General features: G+C 38.8%; 1 protein-coding gene across 1 annotated transcript; it reads right to left on the bottom strand.

Moving 5' to 3' along the window:
* Positions 1-6011: 6011 nt before the first annotated feature.
* On the bottom strand, positions 6012-25464 carry LOC113015719 (NLR family CARD domain-containing protein 3-like). The gene is made up of 12 exons (XM_026157902.1): positions 25404-25464; positions 24056-24179; positions 22699-22818; positions 18966-19046; positions 18765-18881; positions 17686-17764; positions 17309-17537; positions 15353-17138; positions 14830-15003; positions 11028-11189; positions 6804-6850; positions 6012-6639 (listed from the first exon to the last, which is right to left on the bottom strand). Exons 4-12 carry the CDS (start codon positions 19040-19042, stop codon positions 6098-6100), a joined length of 3213 nt encoding a protein of 1070 aa, XP_026013687.1. The 5' UTR covers positions 19043-19046; positions 22699-22818; positions 24056-24179; positions 25404-25464; the 3' UTR covers positions 6012-6097.
* Positions 25465-26149: the final 685 nt, after the last annotated feature.

The raw sequence follows: 26149 nt of genomic DNA, 5'->3' as shown, positions 1-26149 counted from the left end.
TACTCCAGTGTGTATTTAAGCCCTGTTTTCCTTACCTTGTATTGTGTTATACCCTCTTCATGCTGTATTTTTTTTCCCTTGTACTCCTGTTAGGTTTGTAGTGTAGGTTTCTTAGTTCCTGTTACCAGTTTAATTTCTAGTTTTGCTTTGAGGTTTTGGTTTGTTTTTGTAAAGTCTATTTTCTCAGCAATACAGCTGCGCTTTAAGTTTAACCTCCCGTCTACGAGTCCTGCATTTGGGTCCAATCCTTCCTGCCACACAGCGAATCATGACAAAACCAAGGAAAGTGGAAATTTTTCAACTGGTTGAATGTATTGCCTTGCATATACTAAAAGCAGAAAACCTGTCCAAATTTGAACTGTGTAAAGTGAATCACTCATAAATATATATTATGTCTGCAGGAGACAGCAAAGAGGTTTGCCCCTGGAACTGGTCTCCATACAGAGATCGCTGTTTCATTCATGTTCATTTATGTACAGATGAAAAGTTCTGGGATGATGGTGAGTGCAGGTCTACTCAGCCATAGCGCAGACAGATGGAAATCACCATAAATGCAGACACCTAAATGCTATTGCATTTAGGTGTGGACAAGTAAAACAGATTTACTCACGCAACGTCAAAGGTGTGCGCTGTTTTTGACGTTGCGCTTTGTGCCATGTTATTGTTTACATGAGATGAATTTCTACAATTGGCAGATACAGACAAAATACTGTTTCTGTTAATCTTACTATCTGCAGTTTTTACACACTTACATATACACATGCAGTTACTATCCCTCCATTTAGTTTTAGGGACATTGGAGAAAAAAAACATGAAGATGAACTTTTGCGACTTAGGCCGTATCATCCTTCGGAGGCCGCATTTGAAGGCCAATTATGTCACAGCCAGGCAACGAAGGCTGTCCCAATTCGAAGGCTGCTCCAAATGCATCTTTCATTTTCCCAAATTTGACTGATGCGTCGGGTATATCCTTCCTAGAATTCATAGCACGGTCAAGCCAATTCCAGTTTCCAACAATGTCGGCAGCTACTTAGTTTTAATATTACTCTTTCTGGGTCACAAAATAAATGTTTAAAATATTTTCAGGAGAGAATGTAGCTGTGAAAACTTCAAATATCTGCTTGGTTTATCAAGACATCACATATTTGCAAAAGTCCTCAGACATTTTTGGAGACATCTGTTAGCCACCATCAAGGCTGGACTGGGACAAAAAATCGGCCCGGGCATTTTGACTAGAGACCGGCCCACCAGGATAAAGATTGAAAATGTGACGTCATTCAGGGGTAAAACCGCAAAGGGTTCTGGGAACTTGTGGCAAGAGGTACTAGCGCACGCAGGCTTTCAATTGAACTCAGTTACACAGCGATAAAAAGAAACCCAAAAAATGGCAAGAAGCTGTTGTATTATTAACTTCAATAGCCGGTCACATGGCAGCCACGGGTAAAGAGATCGTTTTCTTTTTTTATCGGATTACGTCGTTGAAGAGAAATTTTTTAAGCCATGTTTCCGAAGTAAGAGCCGACGGATGGTCTGAATATACCAAATATAATGTCTCAGAACACTCCAGCTCACATGTTAGTCTGCTCCAAGCATTCCCACAAAGGTCAGAGTTTTGTAGTAGTTAATGCGTCATTTTTCTTAACATAATTGGTGAAATAGGTTACAAGCAAGTCTGGCACTGAACAGAAATTGTTGCGCTATGCTCCTTTGTTTATTGTGCATAAATAGTGAATTGTCCTGACACAATATTGCGTTTCGCTTCTGTTATTGCCATGGTACATTGACAAAAACATATACTTTTATTCACAGGATAAAACAGTTGTTTTGTATCACTAATTGTCCAGTGCGATTACAACATACAATATTATTGTCACTGCTACATTTCTGTAATGCTACCAGAAATTATTTCCACTACTAATTAATTACCGTTGAGCTTAAAGTTCCTATTAATAAACGGTTAACGAATGTGTTTTTATGACGACGATTTGTGAGACTGGTAAACTTACCTTTGTTCGTACGATGGTCTTTCGTTCTACACGGTGCATTTCAAGGTCCTGTACCCATCCGTCGGTAAACTGTACCTGGGCTTGTTGCAGTGACCTGAAGTTACTAAACTTCATCAGTGTATGCACTCACTCCAAGAACCGTATAATTATAAATCTGAGCGTGGTGAAAGTTGGGCAGCACGCTAACGTCTTTTGTCCCTCTGTGTGCTCGTAAGGGTCTGACCCTTTCACACCTTTGATTTTTTCCTCGTATCTTTTCTTTGTCTTTTCGTCGCGTCTGTCTTTGTACGGACCGGCATTGTTCTCCTTTTGTTTTGTACATTCCTTTTTTGTGCGGCAAAGAAAAAACAAGAAGGTATTGGAACCGGAGAATGAACGTTTTGCGGTGCTGCAAATGCTTGCATTTGATGCGGTACTTGGATTGTTTTGCCACTAGTTCCCGGCATGCAACGCGCGAAAATCACGTGATTGCTAAAAAAAGGGGGAGGGTGCATCCGGCCTCCTCGGCTGTAATTGGTCCAGCCCAGAGTCGATCATGACCAATTGGCCAATCCAACACCTTTCATTATATATACCCTTCCAATCCATCGGCCCATAAAAACAAAATATCGCCAGCGGCCCACCGGGCAAAGGCCCGGTATGCCCGATGGCCAGTCCAGCTATGGCCACCATCCTTTGGAGGCTGCCAGGTCGAAGCTGATCAGGAGGTCGAGGCCCACTAGAGCCGGCAAGAACACTGCACTCCCAGAACATCGTGCCTTGACCTCCCGGTCAGCTTCGACCTGGCAGCCTCCAAAGGAAAGGATCTCGCAAAAGTAACTCGGGATCTCGCAAAAGTTCATCTTCATTTTTTTTCTCCAGTGTCCCTTGCGGGGCTCCGTACATTACAGTTGTGAGGCTACACCAACCAAAATACTGTCTTTAGTTATACATTTGACATGCAAAGGGAAAGGGACAAATTATCAACTTGGAGTCAAACTCTTTTACATTTAGGCATTCCCTGAAAATTCATCATATTTTGAACATGTATAAGACAGAGATGGCACGATACCACTGTTTTATGTCCGATACTGATATCACAAATTTGGATATCTGCCGATACCGATATGAATCCGATAGTGTATTTTATAATGAATAAAACTGTTTTTTTTTAAATATCTTGCTGCATTTTGTAGAAGTTCATACTCAGGTTTTAAAAAACAAAACACTAAAGCTATTCTGTTAAACCTTTATCCAAAAAATACACTGCACCCAAAATATTCCATAGTTCATCAATACTGATCAATCTAATAAACTTAAAACTACACCATCCTCCCTATTTTGGTATTTTCAAGAGTACTTAACAGAAACATTAAACAGCCTTACTAACAGGGTTGCAAACTCCCAGCAAAAACAACAACAACAACAACAAAACAGGGAACCACCCCCCACCCTCCGCCTCATGATGCTTAATCAATGTAACTGACTTTAATTTCATGCATGTGTAAAACAAATTCACAGAAATCAATTATTTTTCTACAATAATTAAATAGATTCAACATCTTTCTTCAACAGAATTGCAGACTGCACAGATGGTAGCTTCCCAAAGGAAAAAGTACTGTAGCTTACTAGGGTATATATTAGACTTAATAGTTACTATATACGATAATGTACTTCTAGGGCTGGGCGATATAAACGATATATGATAGAAACGATATAAATTTGGCAAACGATAGATAGCACATGTTGATGATGTCATCAAGCTGCGCCTGTTTTGGTCGAAAGCATAGCTGCGGCTACAACCATTATCATCTGCAAATTATGTCGGGTGACAGTCATAGCAAAGAGATGAAGCACTTTTGAAATATGGGGAAAGCGAAAAACTGCACTTCCTCCACTTCCGTAACGTTGATTCATTAATGTTGAATTCTCTTGCAGCTGCTCTGTTCCCATGTTGTTGCAGTATATTAATAACTAACCTCGTATTGTGGATGAATAATCTCAGTTGTTCTCCTGACTGAAGTTTGGCCCGTGTATAGCATCCTGCTATGCGATTGCATTTGTCCCTGACCACCAGAATCCCTCACGTTAACTTTCGAGTGGAAAAAAAGTTGGCGTTCATCCTCCAGCTTCACTGTGCTAATGTTATGCTAACATAGCTGTGTAGCAATCACGTAGCACAACATTATATACCAGGTAGTCCAACTTCAATAACCCTGCAAACGGCACTGCTGTTTAGTTTTCTGTCTTCATTTCATTGTAGCAGAGCTGTACATTTGAATTAGTTTCAAAAATCTCAGTCAGAACATGGTATGTCATGTTTAGGTGGAAACTAGCGAGCTAACTTCCTGTTAACTTCTAACTCCGTTAAATTTAATAAATTCTGTTTTCATGGATGCATGGATGTTAAACTTAATTGTTACACCCGATAAAGCAGCAACGCTGATGATTTTGTTAAAGATGAAAGAATTTAGACCGTTTTTAACTCTCTGTGTTCGTTTGACTTTGGGACCTGAAACGGACGGAGTTTTGGACCCAGATTACTCTGCGAAGCTCCTCACTACGGCAGCTGTAATGCTCTGGCAATCCATCAAGCAGTGCGGCTTACCAAAGTTGTACTAAAACATTTTTTAACAGATTTCTGCACGCCCAAATCGGTTCGAGGTCCTTAAGCACAACCAGAATTCATACATAAGGCACACTCTCGTTGTTTGAGAAAATTAAAGGATTTTAAGTGTGCCTTATAGTGTGGAAAATACATTATACAGAAGAAAATAATATATCGTGATATATATCGTTACCGCACGTGCTTCAAATTATACCGCGATATGGATTTTAGGCCATATCGCCCAGCCCTATGTACTTCTATACATTTTACATCAGATGAAAACTTTGGTTGTAAGATTCAGATAATTATTTATTAAAAGCTAGACATTTTAAATGATAATAAGAAAGAAAATTATTTCTTTATGCCCACCTTTCCCTGTTAATGCCCTATCGGCCCCCCTGGCTAAACTTTGCTAGACCCGCCCCTGCACAGTTACCAGCCGTCAGCTACGTAGAAAAGGTGTAGATGTAGAGAGTAATAATAAATAAATTATAACAACAGCTTATCAAGATTAAACGTGCCATTATTGTTTATCTGCTGGTTTTCTGGTGCAAAGTGGGCAATAAACAAAAAAGAGATGGGACTCACGACAGAAAAGCCGATCAGCTGATCATTGATCAGTTTCATGATTGAAATAGTAACAGGTGAGGGAGGGGGAGAGAAGAAGAGACAGTCGGTCCATATATCGGTTGGTAAGCTTAACGTGGGAAGGCTTTACAAACATTCAGAGATAAACTTACACACTTGCTTTACTTCTCTGGGATACCTTTCTCTGAGATGAAATGGCGGTTTGGTAGCAAGGCTCCAAATGCTCAACCAGACCGCCGACAGGTCTCGCACGCCACAGCCACTCTATCACATGACGCATACTCCTCCAACGTGCTAAGGTCATAAGCTGGGTTACACTATGTTGCAAGTTTTGTGATTTGCTTTTCTGATAGTTAATGGATCGGATTACATTTTTTATTTCTCTCCAGTATTCGATCTATCTATTTTTTCTGCTGATAAAACAGGAAAGTCAAACTGTAACGTGCAGGCTAGTCAGACAGTTTTATTTTTAGATTGGAAACTGAACAGGCTTACAATGAAAGTAGAAAACTGGAAACCAGGAAGACAAAATAATGATTCAGCAATGTACAAAGCTGAGAACTAATACATTTATAACTGTTTTCTAAAGGATCATTTAATGCCATTACAGGCTAGCTAAAGTCTAGCTATCGCTTCATCATTCTAACAGCAAAAGTAAAAATCACAATGAGCCCTGGATGCTCATTAAACTTGTAACCATAGACAATAATGTGTGAATGTCTCTGAGCAGTTTGTAAATTCATCTTTTGGGTAACTGCTGTTCAGTGATTCCATAATTTAAAACAGTTTAAAACATTAACTGACTGAATCCATGAATCTGAAAACATGTTTCTGAGTGAAAGAGACAGACATGTACAGACTATCTGTTCAACAGTCAGAGCGTTTCTCTAACAGGAGGAACCTCTTTACACTCAACTCAGCACAGAGTAACTGAGGAACCAGGAAACCAGACTGTAAATCCAGGATAAAGAGGTTCAGTGAATGTGGTGTTGAAGGTGTGGAGGTGGATCAGAGTGTCAGAGGAGACTTTGTAGAAGGACAGAGTGCCAGCAGGATAATCCACATACACTGCTACTCTGTTAGAGACAGAGGAGGAGGAGGATGGGGGGTACAGATATGTTTCTCTGTTACCGTGAACGACAGAGTAACCCTTAACATTAGAGGAGAACAGACTCCAGGACTGATCATTCCTTCCAAACACACAGTCTTTACTGTCTCCTTTTCTTCGGATTGTTCCATAGCTCACCGATATTTGAACCTCTACTTTCCACTCGACCTCCCAGTAACAGCGACCAGTCAGACCATCTCTACACAGCAGTTGAGGATACTGGTAATCAAATCTGTCTGGATGATCAGGATATGAATGAACCTCCTCAACATGTGTCACCTTCCTGTTGTTGTCAGACAATTTGAGATTTCTGTGTACTGTGTTTTTGTCGATTGTGAGTTGACAGGAATCTGATGGAGAGAACAAACACAATCCAGCTGCAGTTATTGATCCATCATCTGTTCATTGATTGACACTTTGATGATGACTCCTGACATCAGAGATGTGAATGAGTGATGTGACAGTTTGAAGATGGTTGAATGTTTTTAATGAATCACATTAAAAACACACTTACACTTCCTCAGACCTGGTCTCAACCATCGGACTCCAGCAGGCTCCACCCTGAAAGGAGGAGGGGGATCAGACCAGCAGAGTCTCTTTCAGCATGCACACATGGACATTACATTGCTCTCATACACATTGTTATGTTTTTATTTTTTCATTTTTAAATTGCATTATTTAGTTCATTTAAATCAAACTGAGGTTCATTTTCTACGTTGGAACAGTCAAACATTTTGACACATTTAAAGAAAATGTCTCTAAAGTCCCTTCCTGTGGTTGTCATGTAAGTATCTTCAATCAGACCGTTATGTTTTTTTGCTTTTATTACTTCTCTTAAATATAACCTGGTCAAATAAGTTTAGATATTACATAAGTAATCAGATTTTCAATCTGACATTTTGGTATATTTTATTACTGATTAAATGAATCAAGTGGATTAAATTACTGTTGATTTCAACTGTTCCTGGATAGAAATACACATCGATACAGAAATGATTTAATGCCACGCTGAAGAAAGACTACTAGTTACAGCAGCAATTAGAGATATATTAGAAAAGTAAAATCAGAAAAAGGTAAATAATGGGGCTCTATGGGTGTAGGTGACTGGGCAGGACAAAGCTGGCCCTCTTTACCAGTCTACCAGTTTGTGGTTTCGAAACAGTCCCTCAGCATCTCATTGGGTTCTGTCAGGTCACACATTTTAACAATTTTGCTGAATTTCTTCAGGGTGAAATGATGTGGATTCAGGCTTTTAGAAATCCACCACATCCCCTCCGACCCGATCTACAGAGCTCACTGCTGATGGTGTTTTATTCACCTTGGGGATGTAGTCTGAAGCAAATGTTGGAAGCTGTGATCTGAAAAGCTGAGTGGGGATGAGGGGTGGCATGGGAATCGATGCATGGAGTTGCTTATTATCAAGTCAGTCTGATTGACATTTCTAGATTAAATAACTCTGTGAGTTAGTGTAATGTTCATCTGAACTGAAATTAGTCTGTGGAATTGGAAGGTTTCTTTGTAATGATGTAATTAATTCATAATTCATTAATATTAAGTTGAAATTCATGGGACCACAGGGCCCAGCCTTTGCTCCACATGTGCATCAGTGAGCCTTGGTCACTCATAACCCTGTCACTGATTTACCACTGTTCCCTGGACCACTTTTTATAGATACTGACCACTGCAGACTGGGAACTCATAATAAGAGCTGCAGGTTTGAAAATGCTCTGATCCAGTCATCCAGCCATCACAATTTGGCCATTGTCAAACTCACTCAAATCTTTAAATTTGCCCATTTTTCCTGTTTCTAAGTCAATGTTGAGGACAAGGTATTCACTTGCTCCCTAATGTATCCCACCAACTAACAGGTTAGTGTTATTCACTTTAGCTGTTAGTGGTTATGATGTTGTGCCTGATCTGTGTATAAACACAGTATGCAAAATAGACTGTTCAATGTGAGTGAAGTTAACACTTTGATTTTCTGTCATTGTTTTCTGAATTACTGTGGACACATGGCACTGTGCATCAACATGATGCACACCAGTCTTCAACTGAACAGGGCAGAATATTGACCTTAGAACCTCTGCCCTCAAAGAATAGGTATGTTGAATGACACCCTTTTAAGCAAGGGATTTCACAAGCTGGAATACTGTATTCTCCTCTGAACTATTCAACATGTTTTGAGCAGAGAGACTGTCACAGAAAGCAGAGCACAGACTTTTACAGAAGGCATCAAAGGCACAGGTGTTCATGAAACAGTGCTGTCCTTTGCCAAGCTTGACTGGCTGTTGATTATTTCCATTTTTACTTCTTTCTTTTTTTACTGGATCTGAGTGGAGCCATTCAGGACCAAGGGAGAAGTATGAAGTCAATTTCCTCTTCTTTGGTGGGACTGCAAGACCTCTCCAGTTTGTGGAGGCCTGGTGTGGATTCTGAAGCTTTACCATCCTGTCCAGCAACTTCTGCTTCTTTTCACAGCAAAGGTCACACACTGGACCTTGATTTTTTTACTTTGGGTTTAAATAATGATTTTATTTGCTCTGAGGACATTTTTATTTCTGATCACTATGTTATTATTTTTAACTTTTCTTTTAATGAGCCTTTGTCCCCCGTTATACGGATGGTTAGCTCTCGCATCTTAAACTCCTCCTCAGCAGAGAAATTTGTGGATGCTTTTAACTTACAGCTATCTCCTCAAAATGGTATTGATTTCTCAACCAGTCTTTTTAATAATTATTGCCTTTCTATTTTAGATGAAATTTGTCCGGTTAAGACGAGGAGTGTTTCTGCCTCCAAATCTCCTCCTTGGCTAAATGACAGTATTCGTTGTCTAAAATGTGATTGTCGTAAAGCGGAGCGCAGGTGGAGGAAAACTCATCTAAATGTTCACCTCCTCTATCTTAAGGACCTTTTAGCTTCTTTTAATAATGCGATCGGAGATGCGAGGGCTGCCCATTTCTCACACTTGGTTACAAAGAGCAGAGGCAATCTTAAGGTGCTATTCAACACCATAAGTGACATTTTGTTCTGCCTGCAGCCCCTATTTTTTCTAACGAGGACTGTGAAAATTTTCTCTCTTTTCTGCTTGCAAAAATTCATAACGTGAGAATCAATTTTACACACTCAGCACCTGTTATCTCGATCTCTACCCCATCTCGGCCCATTATCTTGGATACTTTCTCTCCTGTTTCACTACCTGAGCTAGTGAAATTAGTGAATTCTGTGAAAGCATCCTCCTGTTCACTTGACATTGTACCTGCATCATTATTCAAAAATGTCTTCCAGTCTATTGGCCCATGTGTGCTGACTTTAATCAACTCTTCACTGGCATCTGGTATAGTTCCGGTTCATTTTAAAAACGCTGCTATTCTCCCACTTTTATCTTGATGAATAATGATGCAGGAAAATGCTCTGTTCTACTCATGTTGGACCTCACATCAGCTTTCGACACAGTTGACCATCACATCCTCATTGAAAGGCTGAAAAATTGGGTTGGTGAATCTGGAACTGCATTAGAGGGGTTCTCCTCTTATCTCCATCACCAATCCTTTTCTGTGGCAGTCTCCGATTTTAGGTCATCCTCTACCTCCCTTACTTATGGTGTCCCTCAAGGGTCAGTTTTGGGGCCTTTATTGTTTTTAATATAGCATATAATGGGCTCTTTTGAGGACATTTCTTATCACTGTTATGCTGATGATATTCAGTTGTACGTTTCTTTTATGCCCGAGGATTTATCTAAGCTTCAGCATCTGAATGATTGCTTAGATTTGATCAAACGTTGTGTTTAATTTAACAAAAGTGTAAAGAGCTATTGGCGTCATCTTTTCACCAAGTTCTTTGCACAGATTTTGCCATATTTCAACACTTGGAGTTGAAATGTTTCATTTTTTTTGACTGCTTCTTTTGAAGCACCAAGGACTTCCAACACTGCAGTTTTGTTTACCACTGATCTCTTTGGCATCTGTTAAGCAAAATTAAAAAATATATTATATTACTGCTTTAATTTGGTTATAACTGTAGTTCAAATAATCAAGTGAAAATAAAATTACTTACTTTGATGCACTGCATTGAAATAGTGAACTGAAGTGTTGATGATTGCTGTTGATCACGATATCTAGCTTAAAATGGCTTCTGTGCCAATTTTAAATTCCTGTTTTGTTCAGTTCAGCTGTTTATTTCATTTAATTTAACTTTTTATTTTTGTGTTGCTTTAAATAACATTATTCTATGTTGTGCACTAATTTAGAAAAACACTGCCGTTTGTTCATAAAAAGTGCTATGAATAAAAACTTTTTTTTTTTTAATTCTGCAAGCTTGCATGCTCTAAAATGTACAGAAAAAATGCCTGGTGCTTGTCAGGTTCTACCACAGTTTTAATTATAAACCTTTTCTAATGATTTATTTTTGATCAAGCCAGGCTGAAGGTTTCCCCTGCGTACAGTCTTTCTGCTAGGATAAACAGGCCGTAAACCTGTCTCTATACAAAGAATACAGAAATACTGAAAATGAGTTAATAGTTAAACCTACAGAGATCAAAATGATGAATAAATGGTGCCCACCTACATAAATACCTCTTGTTATTGTTCAGTTAGACTGGTGTTTTTGTTGTAAGCAAAGGAAAGATTGTTCTCAGTGTGTTATTGTTCATGTCACATCTACATGAAACAAACAAGAGCTAAGTGAAGTACACAGAAAATGTTTCCAGCTCTTTCTCCTCTATCAGATATTCTTTCCATACCTGAGAGTGTCCAGGCTCAAGTGTAGATCCTTTAGCAGCTTCATTCCTGAGTCTCCAGGATGATTGTAGCTCAGGTCCAGCTCTCTCAGATTTGAGGGGTTGGAGCTCAGAGCTGAAGCTATAGAAGTACAGCCTTCCTCTGTGATCAGACAGCCTGAAAGACTGCAGACACACAAAAATAACAATCCATCTGTGAACACTTTATTTTAAATGTTTTTTAGTTTTTCTAAAAAACACATCCATATTCATTTTCATCCATTAAATCAATGTATCTTTATTTATAGTGACCACATGCAACAGACAACAACAGCTGTTTCAAGTTGTTAAATTGTGTAAGGTGTAAGGCGTTTATTCTAGCATGGCTAAAATGTGGTTCAGTCACCTGATCCAGTCCTAACTGTAAACTATAAGTATGAAGGGCGTCTTTTTTCTGAACTTCTGGTTCCATAGAAGAGAGATCTCTATCCTAGTTATACAAATTCTAACAGCCATAAGTAAGTCTGCAGTCTTAGTGTCAAGTGCTCTATTTGAATGGATAAAGTAAGTACCGAACACAGCACCAATTTTCTAAGTAAAGTTATTTCTAAAGGTGCTATTGGCATGAAATTCTCAAAAGATATGTGTAATAACCCATCCAATCCACACTTGCAAAGAAATTAAACCATAGATGTCCTTAAATCAAGTTTTGTGTAATAAACTTAATTTAAGGACACAGGAAAAATATTTTCTAGTGTTGAAAATTTTAGTAAGAGTTCTTCTTCTTTTTTTCTTTTTTTTCTTTTTTTTTTGTCTAAAAGCTTTTGTTGGCGGTGACAACTTCAAGATGCCTCCTGTATGGAGAAATTAGTCACATGCATCGTTCAGGTGTGGTTCTTCATCAAAAATAATCTTCAAATCTGGAAGGCTCCAATCTACGAACTCTGACCTTTAGATCTTGCTATAGATTTTCAGTTGGATTCAGTTTGGGTGATTGGCTGGGCCAATCTTTACTTTCTTTCTCTGAAAACAATTGAGAGTTTCCTTGACTGAAACATCCACACTCATTTCATTTTCATCATCCTGGTAGATGGCAACAGATTTTTATCAAGAATGTCTCGTTGCATTTTTCCAAACATCCTTCCTTCAAGTATATGAAGCATGCAAGTGCCCTGTGCTGAAAAATACCAATACACTATGATGTTCCCACATCCAAACGTCACTGCTGGTGTTTTGGGGGTGAAATACAGTGAAATACTATGGCATCCAAAGATTTTAATTTAGGTCCAATCTGAACAGACTATATTCTCCTAGTATTTCACAGGCTTGTCTAAATATTTTTCAGCAAACTTTAAATCATGGTGTTTCTTCAGTAATGGATTCTTGCACGATCAGAGTGCTAATAGGCCATGGTGGTTGAGTGAATTACTTTTCTTAGCAACAATTATACCTGCTGTTTCCAGGTCTTTCAGTATCTCCTCACAAGTGGTTCTTGGATCTTGGATAATTCTTTTCACTTGTCTGTCTGGCATTTGTGGGGAGCACCTTGTCATTGTCAGTTTATTTTGAAATTATGTTCTTTCTACTTCTGGATTATGACGCCAACAGAGCTCACTGGAACCTTCTGTAGTTCAGAAATTCTTCCTTAGCCTATACCATCAGTATGCTTTGCAGCAATTGTGAAGGTCTTGAGAGATCTCATCAGTTATACACATAGTGATATTTTTCTTGTGTGACACCTTGGTTATGAGACACATAGGCCATCAGTTGTGACCCTGACAAATCATATTAACTTGCATTGAGTGGAAAGATTGCTTTCTAATTACCATGATGTTCCATGCCTTTTTACACCTCCTTTGCTTCATGTATTCAATACTTTTTTCCCTGTATCATTTCTCATTGTCACACATAATTAATGGCCATCTATGGTTTGATTTCTTTGTTTGTTGCTGACATCTGGTGATAATTTCATGTCAACAGCACCAAATAGAAATATATTTACTTAGAAAGTTGGTGATGTGTTAATGTTTATTTTTGCTGTTGTAAATGAGAAGAAGTTGTTGCTCTGGATATAGCAGGAAGCCACTGATGAAAAGCCAATATGGATAAAATTTGATCTCTCTCTTTCTAGTCACTCTCAGTACTCCCACTGGAAGGTTTTGCTTAAGCTAAAGACTCTTCAGGGAGCTTTTAAAGCAGTTTAACCTCAAAGCAATAAATGCTACCCATCAGCACTACTCTGAGACTTTGTTTCTAATTATAGAAACATTAAATAGAGCAATTCCAGTTATTTGTTAAATGTGCACATCAAAGAACATATCATTAAAAAAGTGTATTCAAGTTTCATGACAATGTTACCAGAAGCTGAGGTAATGCCATCTAGAATAAGTATAAATTAAAAACCAAAAATTAATACATTCTTAAACATCAAGCTAAAGGTAGTCACCCTCGTACTAAATACTCATTCAATTTCAGATTTTTATTTTTTGGTTGTAACTTCAGTAACGATTTCAAACTATTCCAAAGGCAATAAGTTCAATTCAATTCAATTTTATTTATATAGCACCAAATCACAACAAAAGTCGCCTCAAGGCGCTTATAAGTTAAACCCTTGTGAGCTAAGAAAACAATTGATGATTATTTGATTTAAAATGATATCGGAACAGGCCTTGCATTACCATAAAAGGGCTGACTGGATATATTACTTTGATTTGTAGACTGTGGCAAACTTGCGACAAAAATAAATAGACCCAGAGAACAGTTAATATTTGATGTGTTTGTGATGTTCATTTTATATTTAAGGTAAAGGGGTTGCAATTATAGGGAACAACTCGGAGTTAGCATTAGTGTAGGATGTGTTGGCTGCAATGGATTGTGAAAGTCAAGAATAAATATACTTATAGGACTAAGGAATAAGAAGGAAACTTTGAAATGAATTAGTCTTCGTTTATTAATATGGGTTCTGCTCAGTGTTTAACTCAGTCTAATCCTCATGTGTTATCCATCCATGAAGTTTCAATACTATTAACAAGACAATCTACCTGTGTGAAAGTAAAGTTTAGGTAGCGTCTATAAATTGTGGTGACACATGGCATCGAAGAAAAACAAAGTCAAATCACTTCCATCTAATTGAGATTTGCAGGGTGTGAAGTATATCACAGTCAACATTAATTGCTGTGACATTAAATTCCCAATACTCTCATTTTGAGAAATCAACCTTTGAAAGTCCATCTATGCATTTGCGTCTGCTTATTCTTTTCAGGGTCGTGGGGGGTGGATGGAGCCTATCCCAGCTGTCTTAGGGCGAGAGGCGGGGTACACCCTGGACAGGTCACCAGTCTATGACCTGACCATAGACATAGACAACCATTTGCACTCACATTCACTCCCACATTCACACCTATGAGCAATTTTCAAATTAACCTATCCCCACAAAGTGAATGTCTATGGACTATAGGAGGAAGCTGGAGGACCCAGGGAGAACATGCAAACTCCACACAGAAAGACTTTGAAAATATATATTTTAAAATTCCAGAATATTTCGTTGCAAAGAGTGAAAAGAGTAAAAAATAGAAATACACCTGGACATGTAATTCTCTGGGTTTAAACTAGCCTGGTAACTGGTGTATGTTCAAACCAGTGTCATGCATATCAGTAATTGTTACCAGTTCAAAAACAAAATAATTTGAAGAAGAAAAACCTTTTCAGACAATATTCCAACCAAATTTAATTCAAAGTGACTAAAGAATTCTGTACAGGTAGTGGCTTATGCACTAATATGGTTCAGATTTTAAGTGGTAATCAGTGTAAAAGTCTGAAACCTGACCTGAGAGTTTCCAGTTTCCAGTATGGACTCTTGAGGCCAACAGACAAAAGCTTCACTACTGAATCCCGCAAGTTGTTGTTACTCAGGTCCAGCTCTCTCAGACTAATGGGCGGGGAACTGAGAAGTGAGGACAGAGCATCACAGCTTCTCTCTGAGAGGTCACAGCCACTAAGTCTGAAAAACAATGATAATAGTGGTTAAATTAAATCACTTAATATTGAACGTATTAAAGGAAAACAGAGTGTGTACTACAGTTCTTGGTTATTTAAAATAAATTAAAACATGTCTCAAATTTGTCAAATATAAAACACCTTAAATTTGCCCAGTAAAAACACAACTATGCCTATATAATTAAATCTAAACCAGTGAGGAGCTGGTAGATTTAGTCATACTTGTGTAGTACCCACTGACACAGGCACACTAGGCACAGTCTGTGTTTTGTTTTCTTTTTTTGTTGTTCTGTTTTGTTCAGGTAAGTAGAATAAACATTTTAAACAGACACAGATGAGTCCATTTTACTTACAGAGCTTTGCTGGAGGCTTTGACCACGGGCAGCAGCCTTAGAAGAGCCTTCTCTGAAGCAGAGTATTTCTTCAGGTCAAACACATTCATATCTTTTTCTGATGACAATAAGATGAAGACCAGAGCTGACCACTGAGCAGGAGACAGTTTATCTGCAGAGAGATCTCCCGATCTCAGGGACTGTTGGATCTCCTCCACTAGAGAACAATCATTCAGTTCATTTAAACAGTGGAACAGATTGATATTTTTCTCTGCAGACAGATTCTCACTGAGCTTCTTCTTGATATACTGAACTGTTCCCTGATTGGTCTGTGAGCCACTTTCTGTCTGTGTCAGCAGGCCTTGTAGGAGAGTCTGATTGGTCTGAATTGAAAGACCCATGAGGAAACGGAGGAACAAGTCCAAGTGTCCATTTGGACTCTGTAAGGCCTTGTCCACAGCAGTCTCATAGAAGTATTCATCTGTTTCACACTGATGCGATGATTTTTGTTGCTCGTCCAGCAGATTAACTCCAGAGTTAATAAATGTCAGGTGGACATGAAGAGCAGCCAGAAACTCCTGAACACTGAGATGAACAAAGCAGAACACCTTATTCTGGTACAGTCCTCTCTCCTCTATAAAGATCTGTGTGAACACTCCTGAGTACACTGAGGCTGCTCTGATATCGATGCCACACTCTGTCAGGTCTGATTCATAGAAGATCAGGTTTCCTTTCTTCAGCTGCTCAAAAGCCAGTTTTCCCAGAGACTCAATCATCTTCCTGCTCTCTTGACTCCAGTGTGGATCTGTCTCAGATCCTCCATCATACTTGACTTTTTTCACTTTGACCTGAACCACCAGGAAGTGGATGTACATCTGAGTCAGGGTCTTGGGAAGCTCTCCTCCCTCTCTGGTTCTCAGCACATCCTCCAGAACTGTAGCAGTGATCCAGCAGAAGACTGGGATGTGACACATGATGTGGACACTTCTTGATGTCTTGATGTGGGAGAATATCCTGCTGGCTTGCTGTTCATCTCTGAATCTTTTCCTGAAGTACTCCTCCTTCTGTGAGTCATTGAACCCCCTGATCTCTGTTACAATGTCAACACATTCAGGAGGGATCTGATTGGCTGCTGCAGGTCGTGTGGTTATCCAGAGGCGAGCAGAGGGAAGAAGATTCCCCCTAATGAGGTTAATCAACAGCACATCCACCGTGGTGGACTTTCTAGGGTCAGTTAGGATTGTAGCTTTGTGGAAGTCCAGAGGAAGTCGACACTCATCCAGACTATCTAAGATAAAAACAACCTGGAAGTCTTCAAAGCTGCAGATTCCTGCTTGTTTGGTTTCAGTAAAGAAGTGATGAACAAGTTCCACCAAGCTGAACTTTTCCTCTGTAAGCACATTCAGCTCTCTGAAAGTGAATGGAAATATGAGCTGGATGTCCTGGTTGGCTTTGCCTTCAGCCCAGTCAAGACTGAACTTCTGTGTTAGGACTGTTTTCCCAATGCCAGCCACTCCCTTTGTCAACACTGTCCTGACTGGTTGTTCTCTTCCAAGTGAGGCTTTAAAGATGTCTTCTTGTTTAATTGTTGTTTCTGGTCTGTCTGGTTTCCTAGATGCTGTTTCAATCTGTCTGACCTCATGTTCTTCATTGACCTCTGTAGTCTCTCCCTCTGTGATGTAGAGCTCTGTGTAGATCTGATTCAGAAGGGTTGGGTTTCCTGTTCTAGCAACCCCCTCAAACACACACTGGAACTTATTCTTCAGAGAAGATTTGAGTTCATGTCGAAAATCTGGAGCAAATATTTCTGAACACACAAAATAAATACATTTAATTATGGAATTATTATTTAGTAAATACGCTTACATTTTTCTTGCCTAAAGAATAGGTTTTTGAATCTACGTTGGTCCATTTCTTGAGACATTCCTAAATTTCCCATTTATGCAGCAGCTTAAATCTTTAAAGACATCCTCTTACTGCTCTGCAGACAGTCAGCCAGTTCCTCCTGCTTCAGTTTCCTTAGGAAGTGCAGTGTGATTTTCAAAAATGCTTCTGTGCTGTTTCTGTTCTCCTCTTTATCTTCACCCTCCAAGACCTCCTCATCCTCTTTCTGGCTCCCTAAGGATTCTGGGTAATCTGAACTTAGAATTTTCTGGATCTCCTTCAGCTCATTCTTCACAAAAGTGATGATGTTGTCCTCCAGTAGCTGGAACAGAAGATGATATGAATAATCCAGCCAGACTGAAATTGACCAAAACCTCAGACGATGGAAACATTAACAATTCAGTGGTCTATAAAGTCCAGAATGGAGTAAACAGAACAGATGTAAGAGCTGTTTTTCTGCATGTACAAACCATAAATACAGAGTCCAAATGTGTCTGATGGTGTTTGGCAGGTTGATCAATGGGAACCTTTGAACTCTTCTGGTCCACTCTATAAAGAGTCATAAAGAATTAGTTCACACTTTCCACACAGAGATAAATACAAGCTAAAGGACACAACAGATGCTTTGCTGTTTGTCTTGGTGTCAAATTGAGAATCTTCTCTCTGACATTTGAGAAGATCAGATCAGGTGACAAGTATGAAGAGTTTTGTTTTGGATTTTGTTTATTTTCATTTTTATGTTTCGGACTAGTCAGGTCTTAAATTTTAAAGCCAAAATAATAAATTTATCTGAACCCCTCTATGAAGTACATCCCATGAGATCAAGAACTTTGTGAACATTCTTCACAGAGCTTGTCATCCATCTTCATTATTGTCCTTTTTGATAGGTTTTTGTGGCTGATGTTAACTCAGAGTTAGAAATCATGGCTGTTATGCTTGTCTTAAAGAAAGAAATAATTAATTAATCTACTTGACATTTTTATGACTTAAAAATGGGTTACCCTCCCAAAATAAACCATATATCTCACTAATTAGGAATTTCTTTAGTATCAAACAATTTGCACTATCAAAAGAGCCATAACTAATCATAATCACCAGGTGAACCTCTTTTAAAATAAAAACTATAAAAACGAAAACTTTCTAAACTAACCATTAGTACTAATTAGCTTGCAAAACAAACACTCTTCTTTAACAGGTGTTCATATAGTAGTATAACATATGATATAAATGTACTTAAAACGTGTAAATAGGTCAGCACAAATACAGTACATAGGTACAAACATCTAGCATAATAATTCCCACTCCAACTTCATGGCCTTCCAGTGTATTTAGGTCAATTGTGTTAATACAATATGTAAAAAGTACACTCACTATAGAAACATATCCTACAAATACTCATTCTTCAATCTTTGACTGCTGTATTTATGAAAAGAAAAACTCCCAAAACACACAGCTTTACATACGAACATACAAATGTGTGTGAAAAGAGCTGAGCTGGCATTAAACATAATGTAAACATTTTAAGAAACAGCATTTAGTGACACATTACCTCTCTGCAGCAGAAGAATTTTCTTTGAAATCAATATTAAAGTTCTTTGACTCATCACTTTTTAAGGACACACAGCTGGGTTCAGGTTGATGTTTACGTTTAGTTCCTCGTTTCTTCCTGTGAATAATGATGGAGCAGTGATGTGAGTGCTGAGCTGTGACATGGAGAAGAGTCATGGACCGTTAGAGATTGTCATCTCACCTTTGAGCTGTGGTCTGGCTCTCTCTGGCTCTTTTAGAGGGAGGGACTCCCTCCTCTCTGTCCTCACACTGATCCATGCTGCTAAATACACATACACATCAGCTTACACACACTTTCTACCTTCACCTGCAGAGGAAACACAAATCATTCATGTGCACATCAACTGAAATCTTCTTTTCCATCACATGTGCTGTCCAAATGTCAGCTGCTTCTTTTGTCCTTCCTCTCAGTGTCAGCTGAATGCAGTCAGACAGCAGTGTGAGGCAGAGGAAGCTGCCATCAGCTGCTCTACTTCTACTATCAGTCCACTAGATGGAGCCATAAAGCACACATGATGCATTCACTGACACACACTAATTCACTGTGACTGGAAGTTTGACCAATTTACAACTTAAAACACTCATAAATATTGTGTTTTACATCCGATTACCCACTGAATGACCACTGAACGACCCACTGAACTGAATTTGGTGGTGAAAAATGTTTGTTATGCTAATTTAAGAGCTGTTGAAATAGACCAGTCAACACTAAAGTAAGGGGTGGGAGGTGAACACGACAGGAGGGCTAGATGCAGGAAACTCAGTCGCTTCCTTTGGCAGATCTAAATCTCAGACTAACCAATTTCACTCTGGCTTAGTGAACAACTGTGGACAGAAGAGATACTAGATGATGGATCTTCAAATTCCTTATCACTAGAATGTTGTGCATCTGGAGAAAATGAAAAAAAGTGATGTCATAGAGCAAACTGCATTTAATTTTTGAAAGTGCTGAAGAAGAATCTCCACCCCACACATGGACTGACACACAGGTGAGCTACTTCCTGGAAGGAGTCAAGACTCCACCTGAAGCAGGACAGGAAGGAGATGCTCAGCAGGAGCAGCAGACTTTAACATCAAAAGTAAAGGTTCCTTCTTTTCTTCTTTTTCCATTTCCTCACTTTAAACATCTCTGATTTTCCTGTAAATATCACTCTCCCAGGTGACACAGGAACATCTCTCTCCTTTCCTTCCTGTTGGCATTAGATTAAATCTGCCCTTTGATTTCCCTCCCATCAACATGTTCAGGAAGCAGGCACAGCATAACTTCACAAAACCTCATTTGATCTCATGAATAAGATCAAATCAAAGTTTTTCTGTGTCTCTACACAAACAGAAAGCATTAAAGTTCAAAGCTCCATTCTTACTGAGGATGAGCCATTTTTAAATACAGATCATGTTGGGACACAATAAGTAGCTGTGAGCCAGGAAATGACTGGAACTGAATTGGATACAGGCGTGATCAAATTTAAATTCGCGCTGCCGCCGCTTTCCACGCAGCCAGCCCCTTGAACTTTGAATTGTGGACTTTTATGCCGTCTACCTCTGGGTCAACCCACTGAAGTGTTTGGCCTGTAGGGAAAGTAACACGCCTTCTAAAGAGCACAGATAGCCACATAAGAACAGTAGAAGTCGCAGTGCGGGATAAAACATATACAAAAACCTGTAGCATGTCTCATCCCCCTGCCTTCACTTCCTGAAAAGGACTTTTGACTATGGTAATTTAAACATATTTCCAACTAGAAATATGGGGGCGGCTGTTGTAAAGATTCTTGTTTTTCTTACCATTTTTTCCCCACTCTCCTTCAGCTCACCAGATTGGCCTTGTTTCCTTTTCTCACCATTGATTGGCTCTGGACTTTGTCCCTTAATTGCACTCATCTGGCACACGTTCTATAAGGACTGCACTCACTTACAGCTCACTCATTTCACTCTCACATAGGGTGGGAGCTGAGGTGAGTTTGATTTGGTCTCTTGAGTTTAAACCTTTATTCGTAAGTTAGGTTAGTGACTTGTAGTCCAACCTTGTTTTCTCATTTAGAGTTTACCAGTCCATGTGTGTCTTCCTTTAAGTTGAGTTACCACTGATTACAATTCAATCAACTGAAATATACTTCAACAGATTGATGGCTGTTTTTTTCACATTCTGACCAGATGGTGATAACAACCTCAAACTTCCTTTGAACCTCTTCATTAGCACAATAATGAACTCTTCCATAAAACAATCTGGCCATCAAAATCAAACTGGAATCCGTCACGTGCACCAGTGTCTCATATCACATCTCCAGTTTTATAGTTTGACTATGAGCCCAGAGCTTCAGAGTCAAAGTGAAAACTGAGTCCTAATAAACATGTCATCATACTCAAACTTCACTGTTAAAGAGGACCAGACAGTTCTAGATGTGATGTAAAGTGGATGGTGAGAAACATTTCATGATGTTGAAGCTAACCTGCAGTCTTCTGATTAAGACACTCAGACAGTTATTCTGATGTGAGGAGAATACATCTCTACCTACAGACTCTACAAATATCAGCTCACAGACTTTTACAGTTTATTGTTGGAGGAACTTTGTGGTTTGATTGCCAAGACATTAAAGATGAAATAAATCTGTTCTCTACATAAACACGCTAACAAAACCTCAGAGAATCAATTAATCAAACTTCTGTTCTGAAACTCCACTTTCACAACAAAAGCTGCAGCTGCAGATGTTACTGAGGTTTTATCAGAGACACAGCGATCAAAAATAATCCTGAATTAACATCTATGGAAGATTTCTATGAAAATAAATAAATAATGGTGGTAGAGATATAGCCTCCAGGGAAGAATAAAAATCACATTGTGGCAGTACGCAGAGTTTTTAAATGGTTTTGAAAAAATCAATTATTTATTTATTTAATGCAAATTGCTCATGATTCTATACATGCACATGTTGTGATTATTGAAACAGAAGTTTATTTAGATGAGGATAATAAATTAGTTTTCATTAACAGAATATAACAATGGCATCTTTCTAGTTTTATCATTATCCCTATTACCGCACATTATCAGCAATGAGTGAGACAGGCTATTTAATTTTACCTTTTATTTATTACTGATTTTCTGTCTATCTATCCACACCTTACATGTCACATATGTGATCGTTCACACTACCTGGTCTCCCTTACAATCTGTTGGTATTTTGTGTCTTGTTTGTAGGCACCATAGAACTGGTGTAGCTCGTATCAGTGGCACTGCAACTGATTATGTAGCTGTGAGGGACCAACTACAGCAGAACTGCAGTGAATCCCTCAAAGCCTCCATAAATCCATCCTGCAGTATCACTGTAGACTGACAAGCAGCACTCAGGGGGAACCAGCAGGGGGCGCTCACTGATTCCTGTTAAATATTATCCACGAATTATGGAGAATATTTAACAAATGAACATGAACCTTGATGCCCATAAAACAACTTGAGTATCAGTCAGACTGGAGTCCAGCATTTGAACCATCTGAACTCAAATCAGAGCTCGTTTTATAGTTTGATTTGTGAGCCTCTATCTAATCTGTTCAGAGTTCACAAGAAAACTGAATCTTACTAAATATCACATTACAGTCTGATCTCCTCTGTTAAAGAGGCTCAAACAGTGGCAGATGTGATATGAAATGCAGAATGAGAAACATTTAATGAAGCTGGTAAAAACCTGCAGCCACCTGAAGACACTGACACAGACTGTTTGCCTGAAGAGAAGAGAGTAAACCAAATATCTACTTGTAGATTTTGTCAAGTTTATATTCAAGGCACATTATGGTTTTGAGTCTTTATCCAATGTATCACAGTCCTCATCAGTTTTCTGCATAAACACACTAACAAAGAGCAGCAGCTGATTTGTGATGAAGACAAAACCTCAGAGACTCTAATGAATCCAAGTTTCACTTACTCAGCTTCTTCCAATGAACTTCTTCACTCTTTGGTTCTCCACTGTGTGGACCACGTCTGTTCAGAAAAACAGAAAATCCTCTGCTTCTTCTCTGTGATCTGGCTGCCGCCACATTGAACACTTTAAATCATAAAAGAGTTTTAAGATGCATCTCAGAGCTCAAAGATCAGCTGCTCTACCTTTACCTAATGTCTTTGAACTTATCAATGATTACAACAACAGCAACAACTTCCTGCTGTGACTCTGATGCTGTAAAACAAACAGACACAGCCACACCCAGCCTGCTTGCTTTATTTGAAATATGAACATTTGTACTGCAAAGGTTGAAATATTAACAAATCTGTTTACAGACTACTTCTTCCAGTTAGTACAGATACCAGCATTACTTCAGACATCTGGAAGGAATCATGTTGGATAAATATAAGTAATAAATAATGGATGAATCTGATTATTTGTGAAAGAAAAGTGTTCCTGCAAACAACAACAACAAAAAACAACAACAACAACAACAAAACCCTAGATACTGGGCAGTGAAATGTGCTGCCCAGTATCAGAAAGCTTTGTCTCAGTCACAGGTCACAGATCCTCCAAAAGGATGATGAACCAAAACAGGGCTAAAAACTGAAACATGATTGTGCTGAACCACAATTAGTACATTTTCAGTAAATTTTTAACTATTTCGAGATTTGTCAGTTTTAAGGCAGCATAGTGGCTCACTGTTGCCTCACAGTGTGAACATCCTGAGTTTGACTCCACCACCAGTTCAGGGCCTTTCTGTGTGGAGTTTGCATTTTTTTCCTCCCACAGTCCAAAGACATGCAGCTAGTGGGGTTAGGTTGACTGATGATTCTAAACGCCCATAGATGTGAGTGTGAATGACTGTCTGTCTGTTTGTGTTAGTCATATGACAGACTGGCAACCTGTTATAAGTTGCTCAGAACAAAAACCATAATCTGAGCAAAAAAACAAAACAAATATATATATATATATATATATATATATATATATATATATATATATATATATATATATATATATATATATATATATATATATATTTATTAATGGGCATTATGATGGTGTAGACATGAGGAGTCAGAGAAGAGTGTAGTCGTGACAGAGCTGCTGACTTTACAAAGTAAGGTAAACCTATATTATAGGAAGTATATGAAGAGATTAAACTGATAATGCAAGCTAAAAATAAAACACACGTATGACTGTGTGTGACAGGAAAAGTAGTGAACAGAAGTTTACAATTAAAAGTGCGGCATGTTTGAAAAAGTTTGGTCCGTGACACTGAAAAATAGCTGCATAAGTTACCATTGGGAACATACCCCTGTAAGAACCCTGACATTACCTTGATAAGATCAAATCCTGCTTCGTAGTACAGACCTCAGTAACAGGACGTGTTCCAGTTGGATTCTTATATGTTGTGAGTAGAAGGACTAAGAAGGACTGGTGTTTCCCAGTCTGCAGTCTGCCTGCAGAAAACGAACCAATGGAACAAATTGAAACTGATTATTTCACACACATATTTCAGCTCACAGCTTTAAAATTACAACATTAAACCGTTGTTACTACAGAGAAATCTATCGTAATTTTTAAAAACACTTTGATTTAATACATTTCTGAGAAAGATCAACAAAGATCCATGAAAAGGACTCCGATTTATTCACAGATTAATTATTTATCACTGGAAACATTCTTCATGTGATCATGATTCTGTTTGCCTGTAGACGTAGTTCACGTTAACATCGATCTTTTTTTAAATTTAATGTTTTAGCAACATTTTATCTGTACTTAAGAGTTTTGAATATTTCAGTGTAAAATGCTGTCAGAGCACATCCAGACTCTCTGTAGATGTTCAACAACTCCCCAAAAATATATTCAGTGATGTTTGGAAGCAGTCATGTAGGGAAAAAGCTGCCCTGATGTCCACAAACTCAGTATTTCTAGATATGTATAGATCTTACCGAGATCACCGGCTCTGTCTCTACTTTGATGACAGACTGATGACATCAGCACTCATGCTGAACACAGAATGTGGGGAACTGATGAACTGATGTCTAACTGGAATTTAAGGTCTTTAAACACAAACTTGTGCAGATTAATTGTACTCTGATATCAGCTTTAGGAATAAGGTAATGATTTACAGACACCTGCTTCAGGCTCCCCTGGGCGTGTCAGTGAGAAAGTCAGTAACAATTGTGATTGATATGTAATCAGCTTTAAATGATTATGTTTAAATTTAATAAAGTTTAATGAACAATAAAAGTTCATAAAAACGTTTGGTCCAGTCAGTCTCTGAGTAAGACCACTCTTCTGTGGGTGTAAACAGTGAACAAAAGCCTACTTCCTGTTAGAAGAGAATCAGAGGTTTGTGACGCAGTATTTGTATTTCGAGGTTTATGTCGAATTTTTGTTACATCTATATTAAACAATAATTTACACAGACCTGTCCCTCTATCCTCTGAGTTAAGCTGCTGACCATCAACTAACTGTTTCTGCTCTCATTCCCGGACTCTGATCACACACACAGAAAATGGCGAACAGGTTACCAGTCGCTTTGTTCGTGAGTCCGTTATTGTGAACTATGCAGCAGCAGATTTGTGCTGTTTGTGCTGGAACTAAGCTGCACACAGCTGATGTTAACTTAAAAAAAACAAAACAAAACAAAAAAACCCATCACAGACTGCTTTCATTACCTTCACATGGATACTCACACCGACAAGATCATCTGCGACACCAAGTTCAGGAAAACGAAAGTGAAACTTTAATAAAAAGAAGAAGAATGTCATGGTCCTGGGCCATGTGGGCCCAGTATTCTTAGTTTTCATGTATTTTTGTATTTTGTTCTTTATTTAGGCCATGCTTCCTGGGTTGATCTGTTACGTTGTTCCTTATGTGTTTTCCCTTCGTGACTCTTACCCCCTGTGTGCCCCTCTGTGTATTTATGAGCCCTCGTCTCTCTTTGTGCTTTATTCTATGTTTTCCCCAGCCCGTTATGTCTGCGTTCTCCCCGTGCTCTCTCTCCTCCTGTTTGAACCTCTGTGTACTTCCTGCTTTACTTTGCCCGTCTCCCATCAGTGTTACGTTCACTCCTGCCGTGTCTTGTTATGATTATCAGTGTCACCTGTGTTCCCCGTGTGCATCCACTTCCCCTGATCTTCCCTCATGTGTATTTAGTCTCTGTGTTTCGTACAGTCTGTGTCGCGTCGTCTGTGTTCTCACCTCCATGTTTTCCCGGTCAGTCCTTGCAGTGATCATCATAGTCTGAGTTTTCTTAGTTTGTCGCAGTATTAGTTTTCCCAGTTTAGTTATAGTCTAGTCACGCCATCCCTGCTTTGTTTGTGCACTTTGTCTTCAGCCATAATAAAGGCTCGCTTTCTGTTAAGTCCACTCCCGTCTACTCACTTGTGTATGCACCTGGGTCCATCACACACACCACCGC

This window comes from Astatotilapia calliptera, chromosome 23 (assembly GCF_900246225.1).
Source record: "Astatotilapia calliptera chromosome 23, fAstCal1.2, whole genome shotgun sequence".
NCBI lineage: Eukaryota > Metazoa > Chordata > Actinopteri > Cichliformes > Cichlidae > Astatotilapia > Astatotilapia calliptera.
The sequence above is the reverse complement of the archived record's forward strand: the minus strand, read 5'-3'. Positions and strand labels throughout refer to the sequence as shown.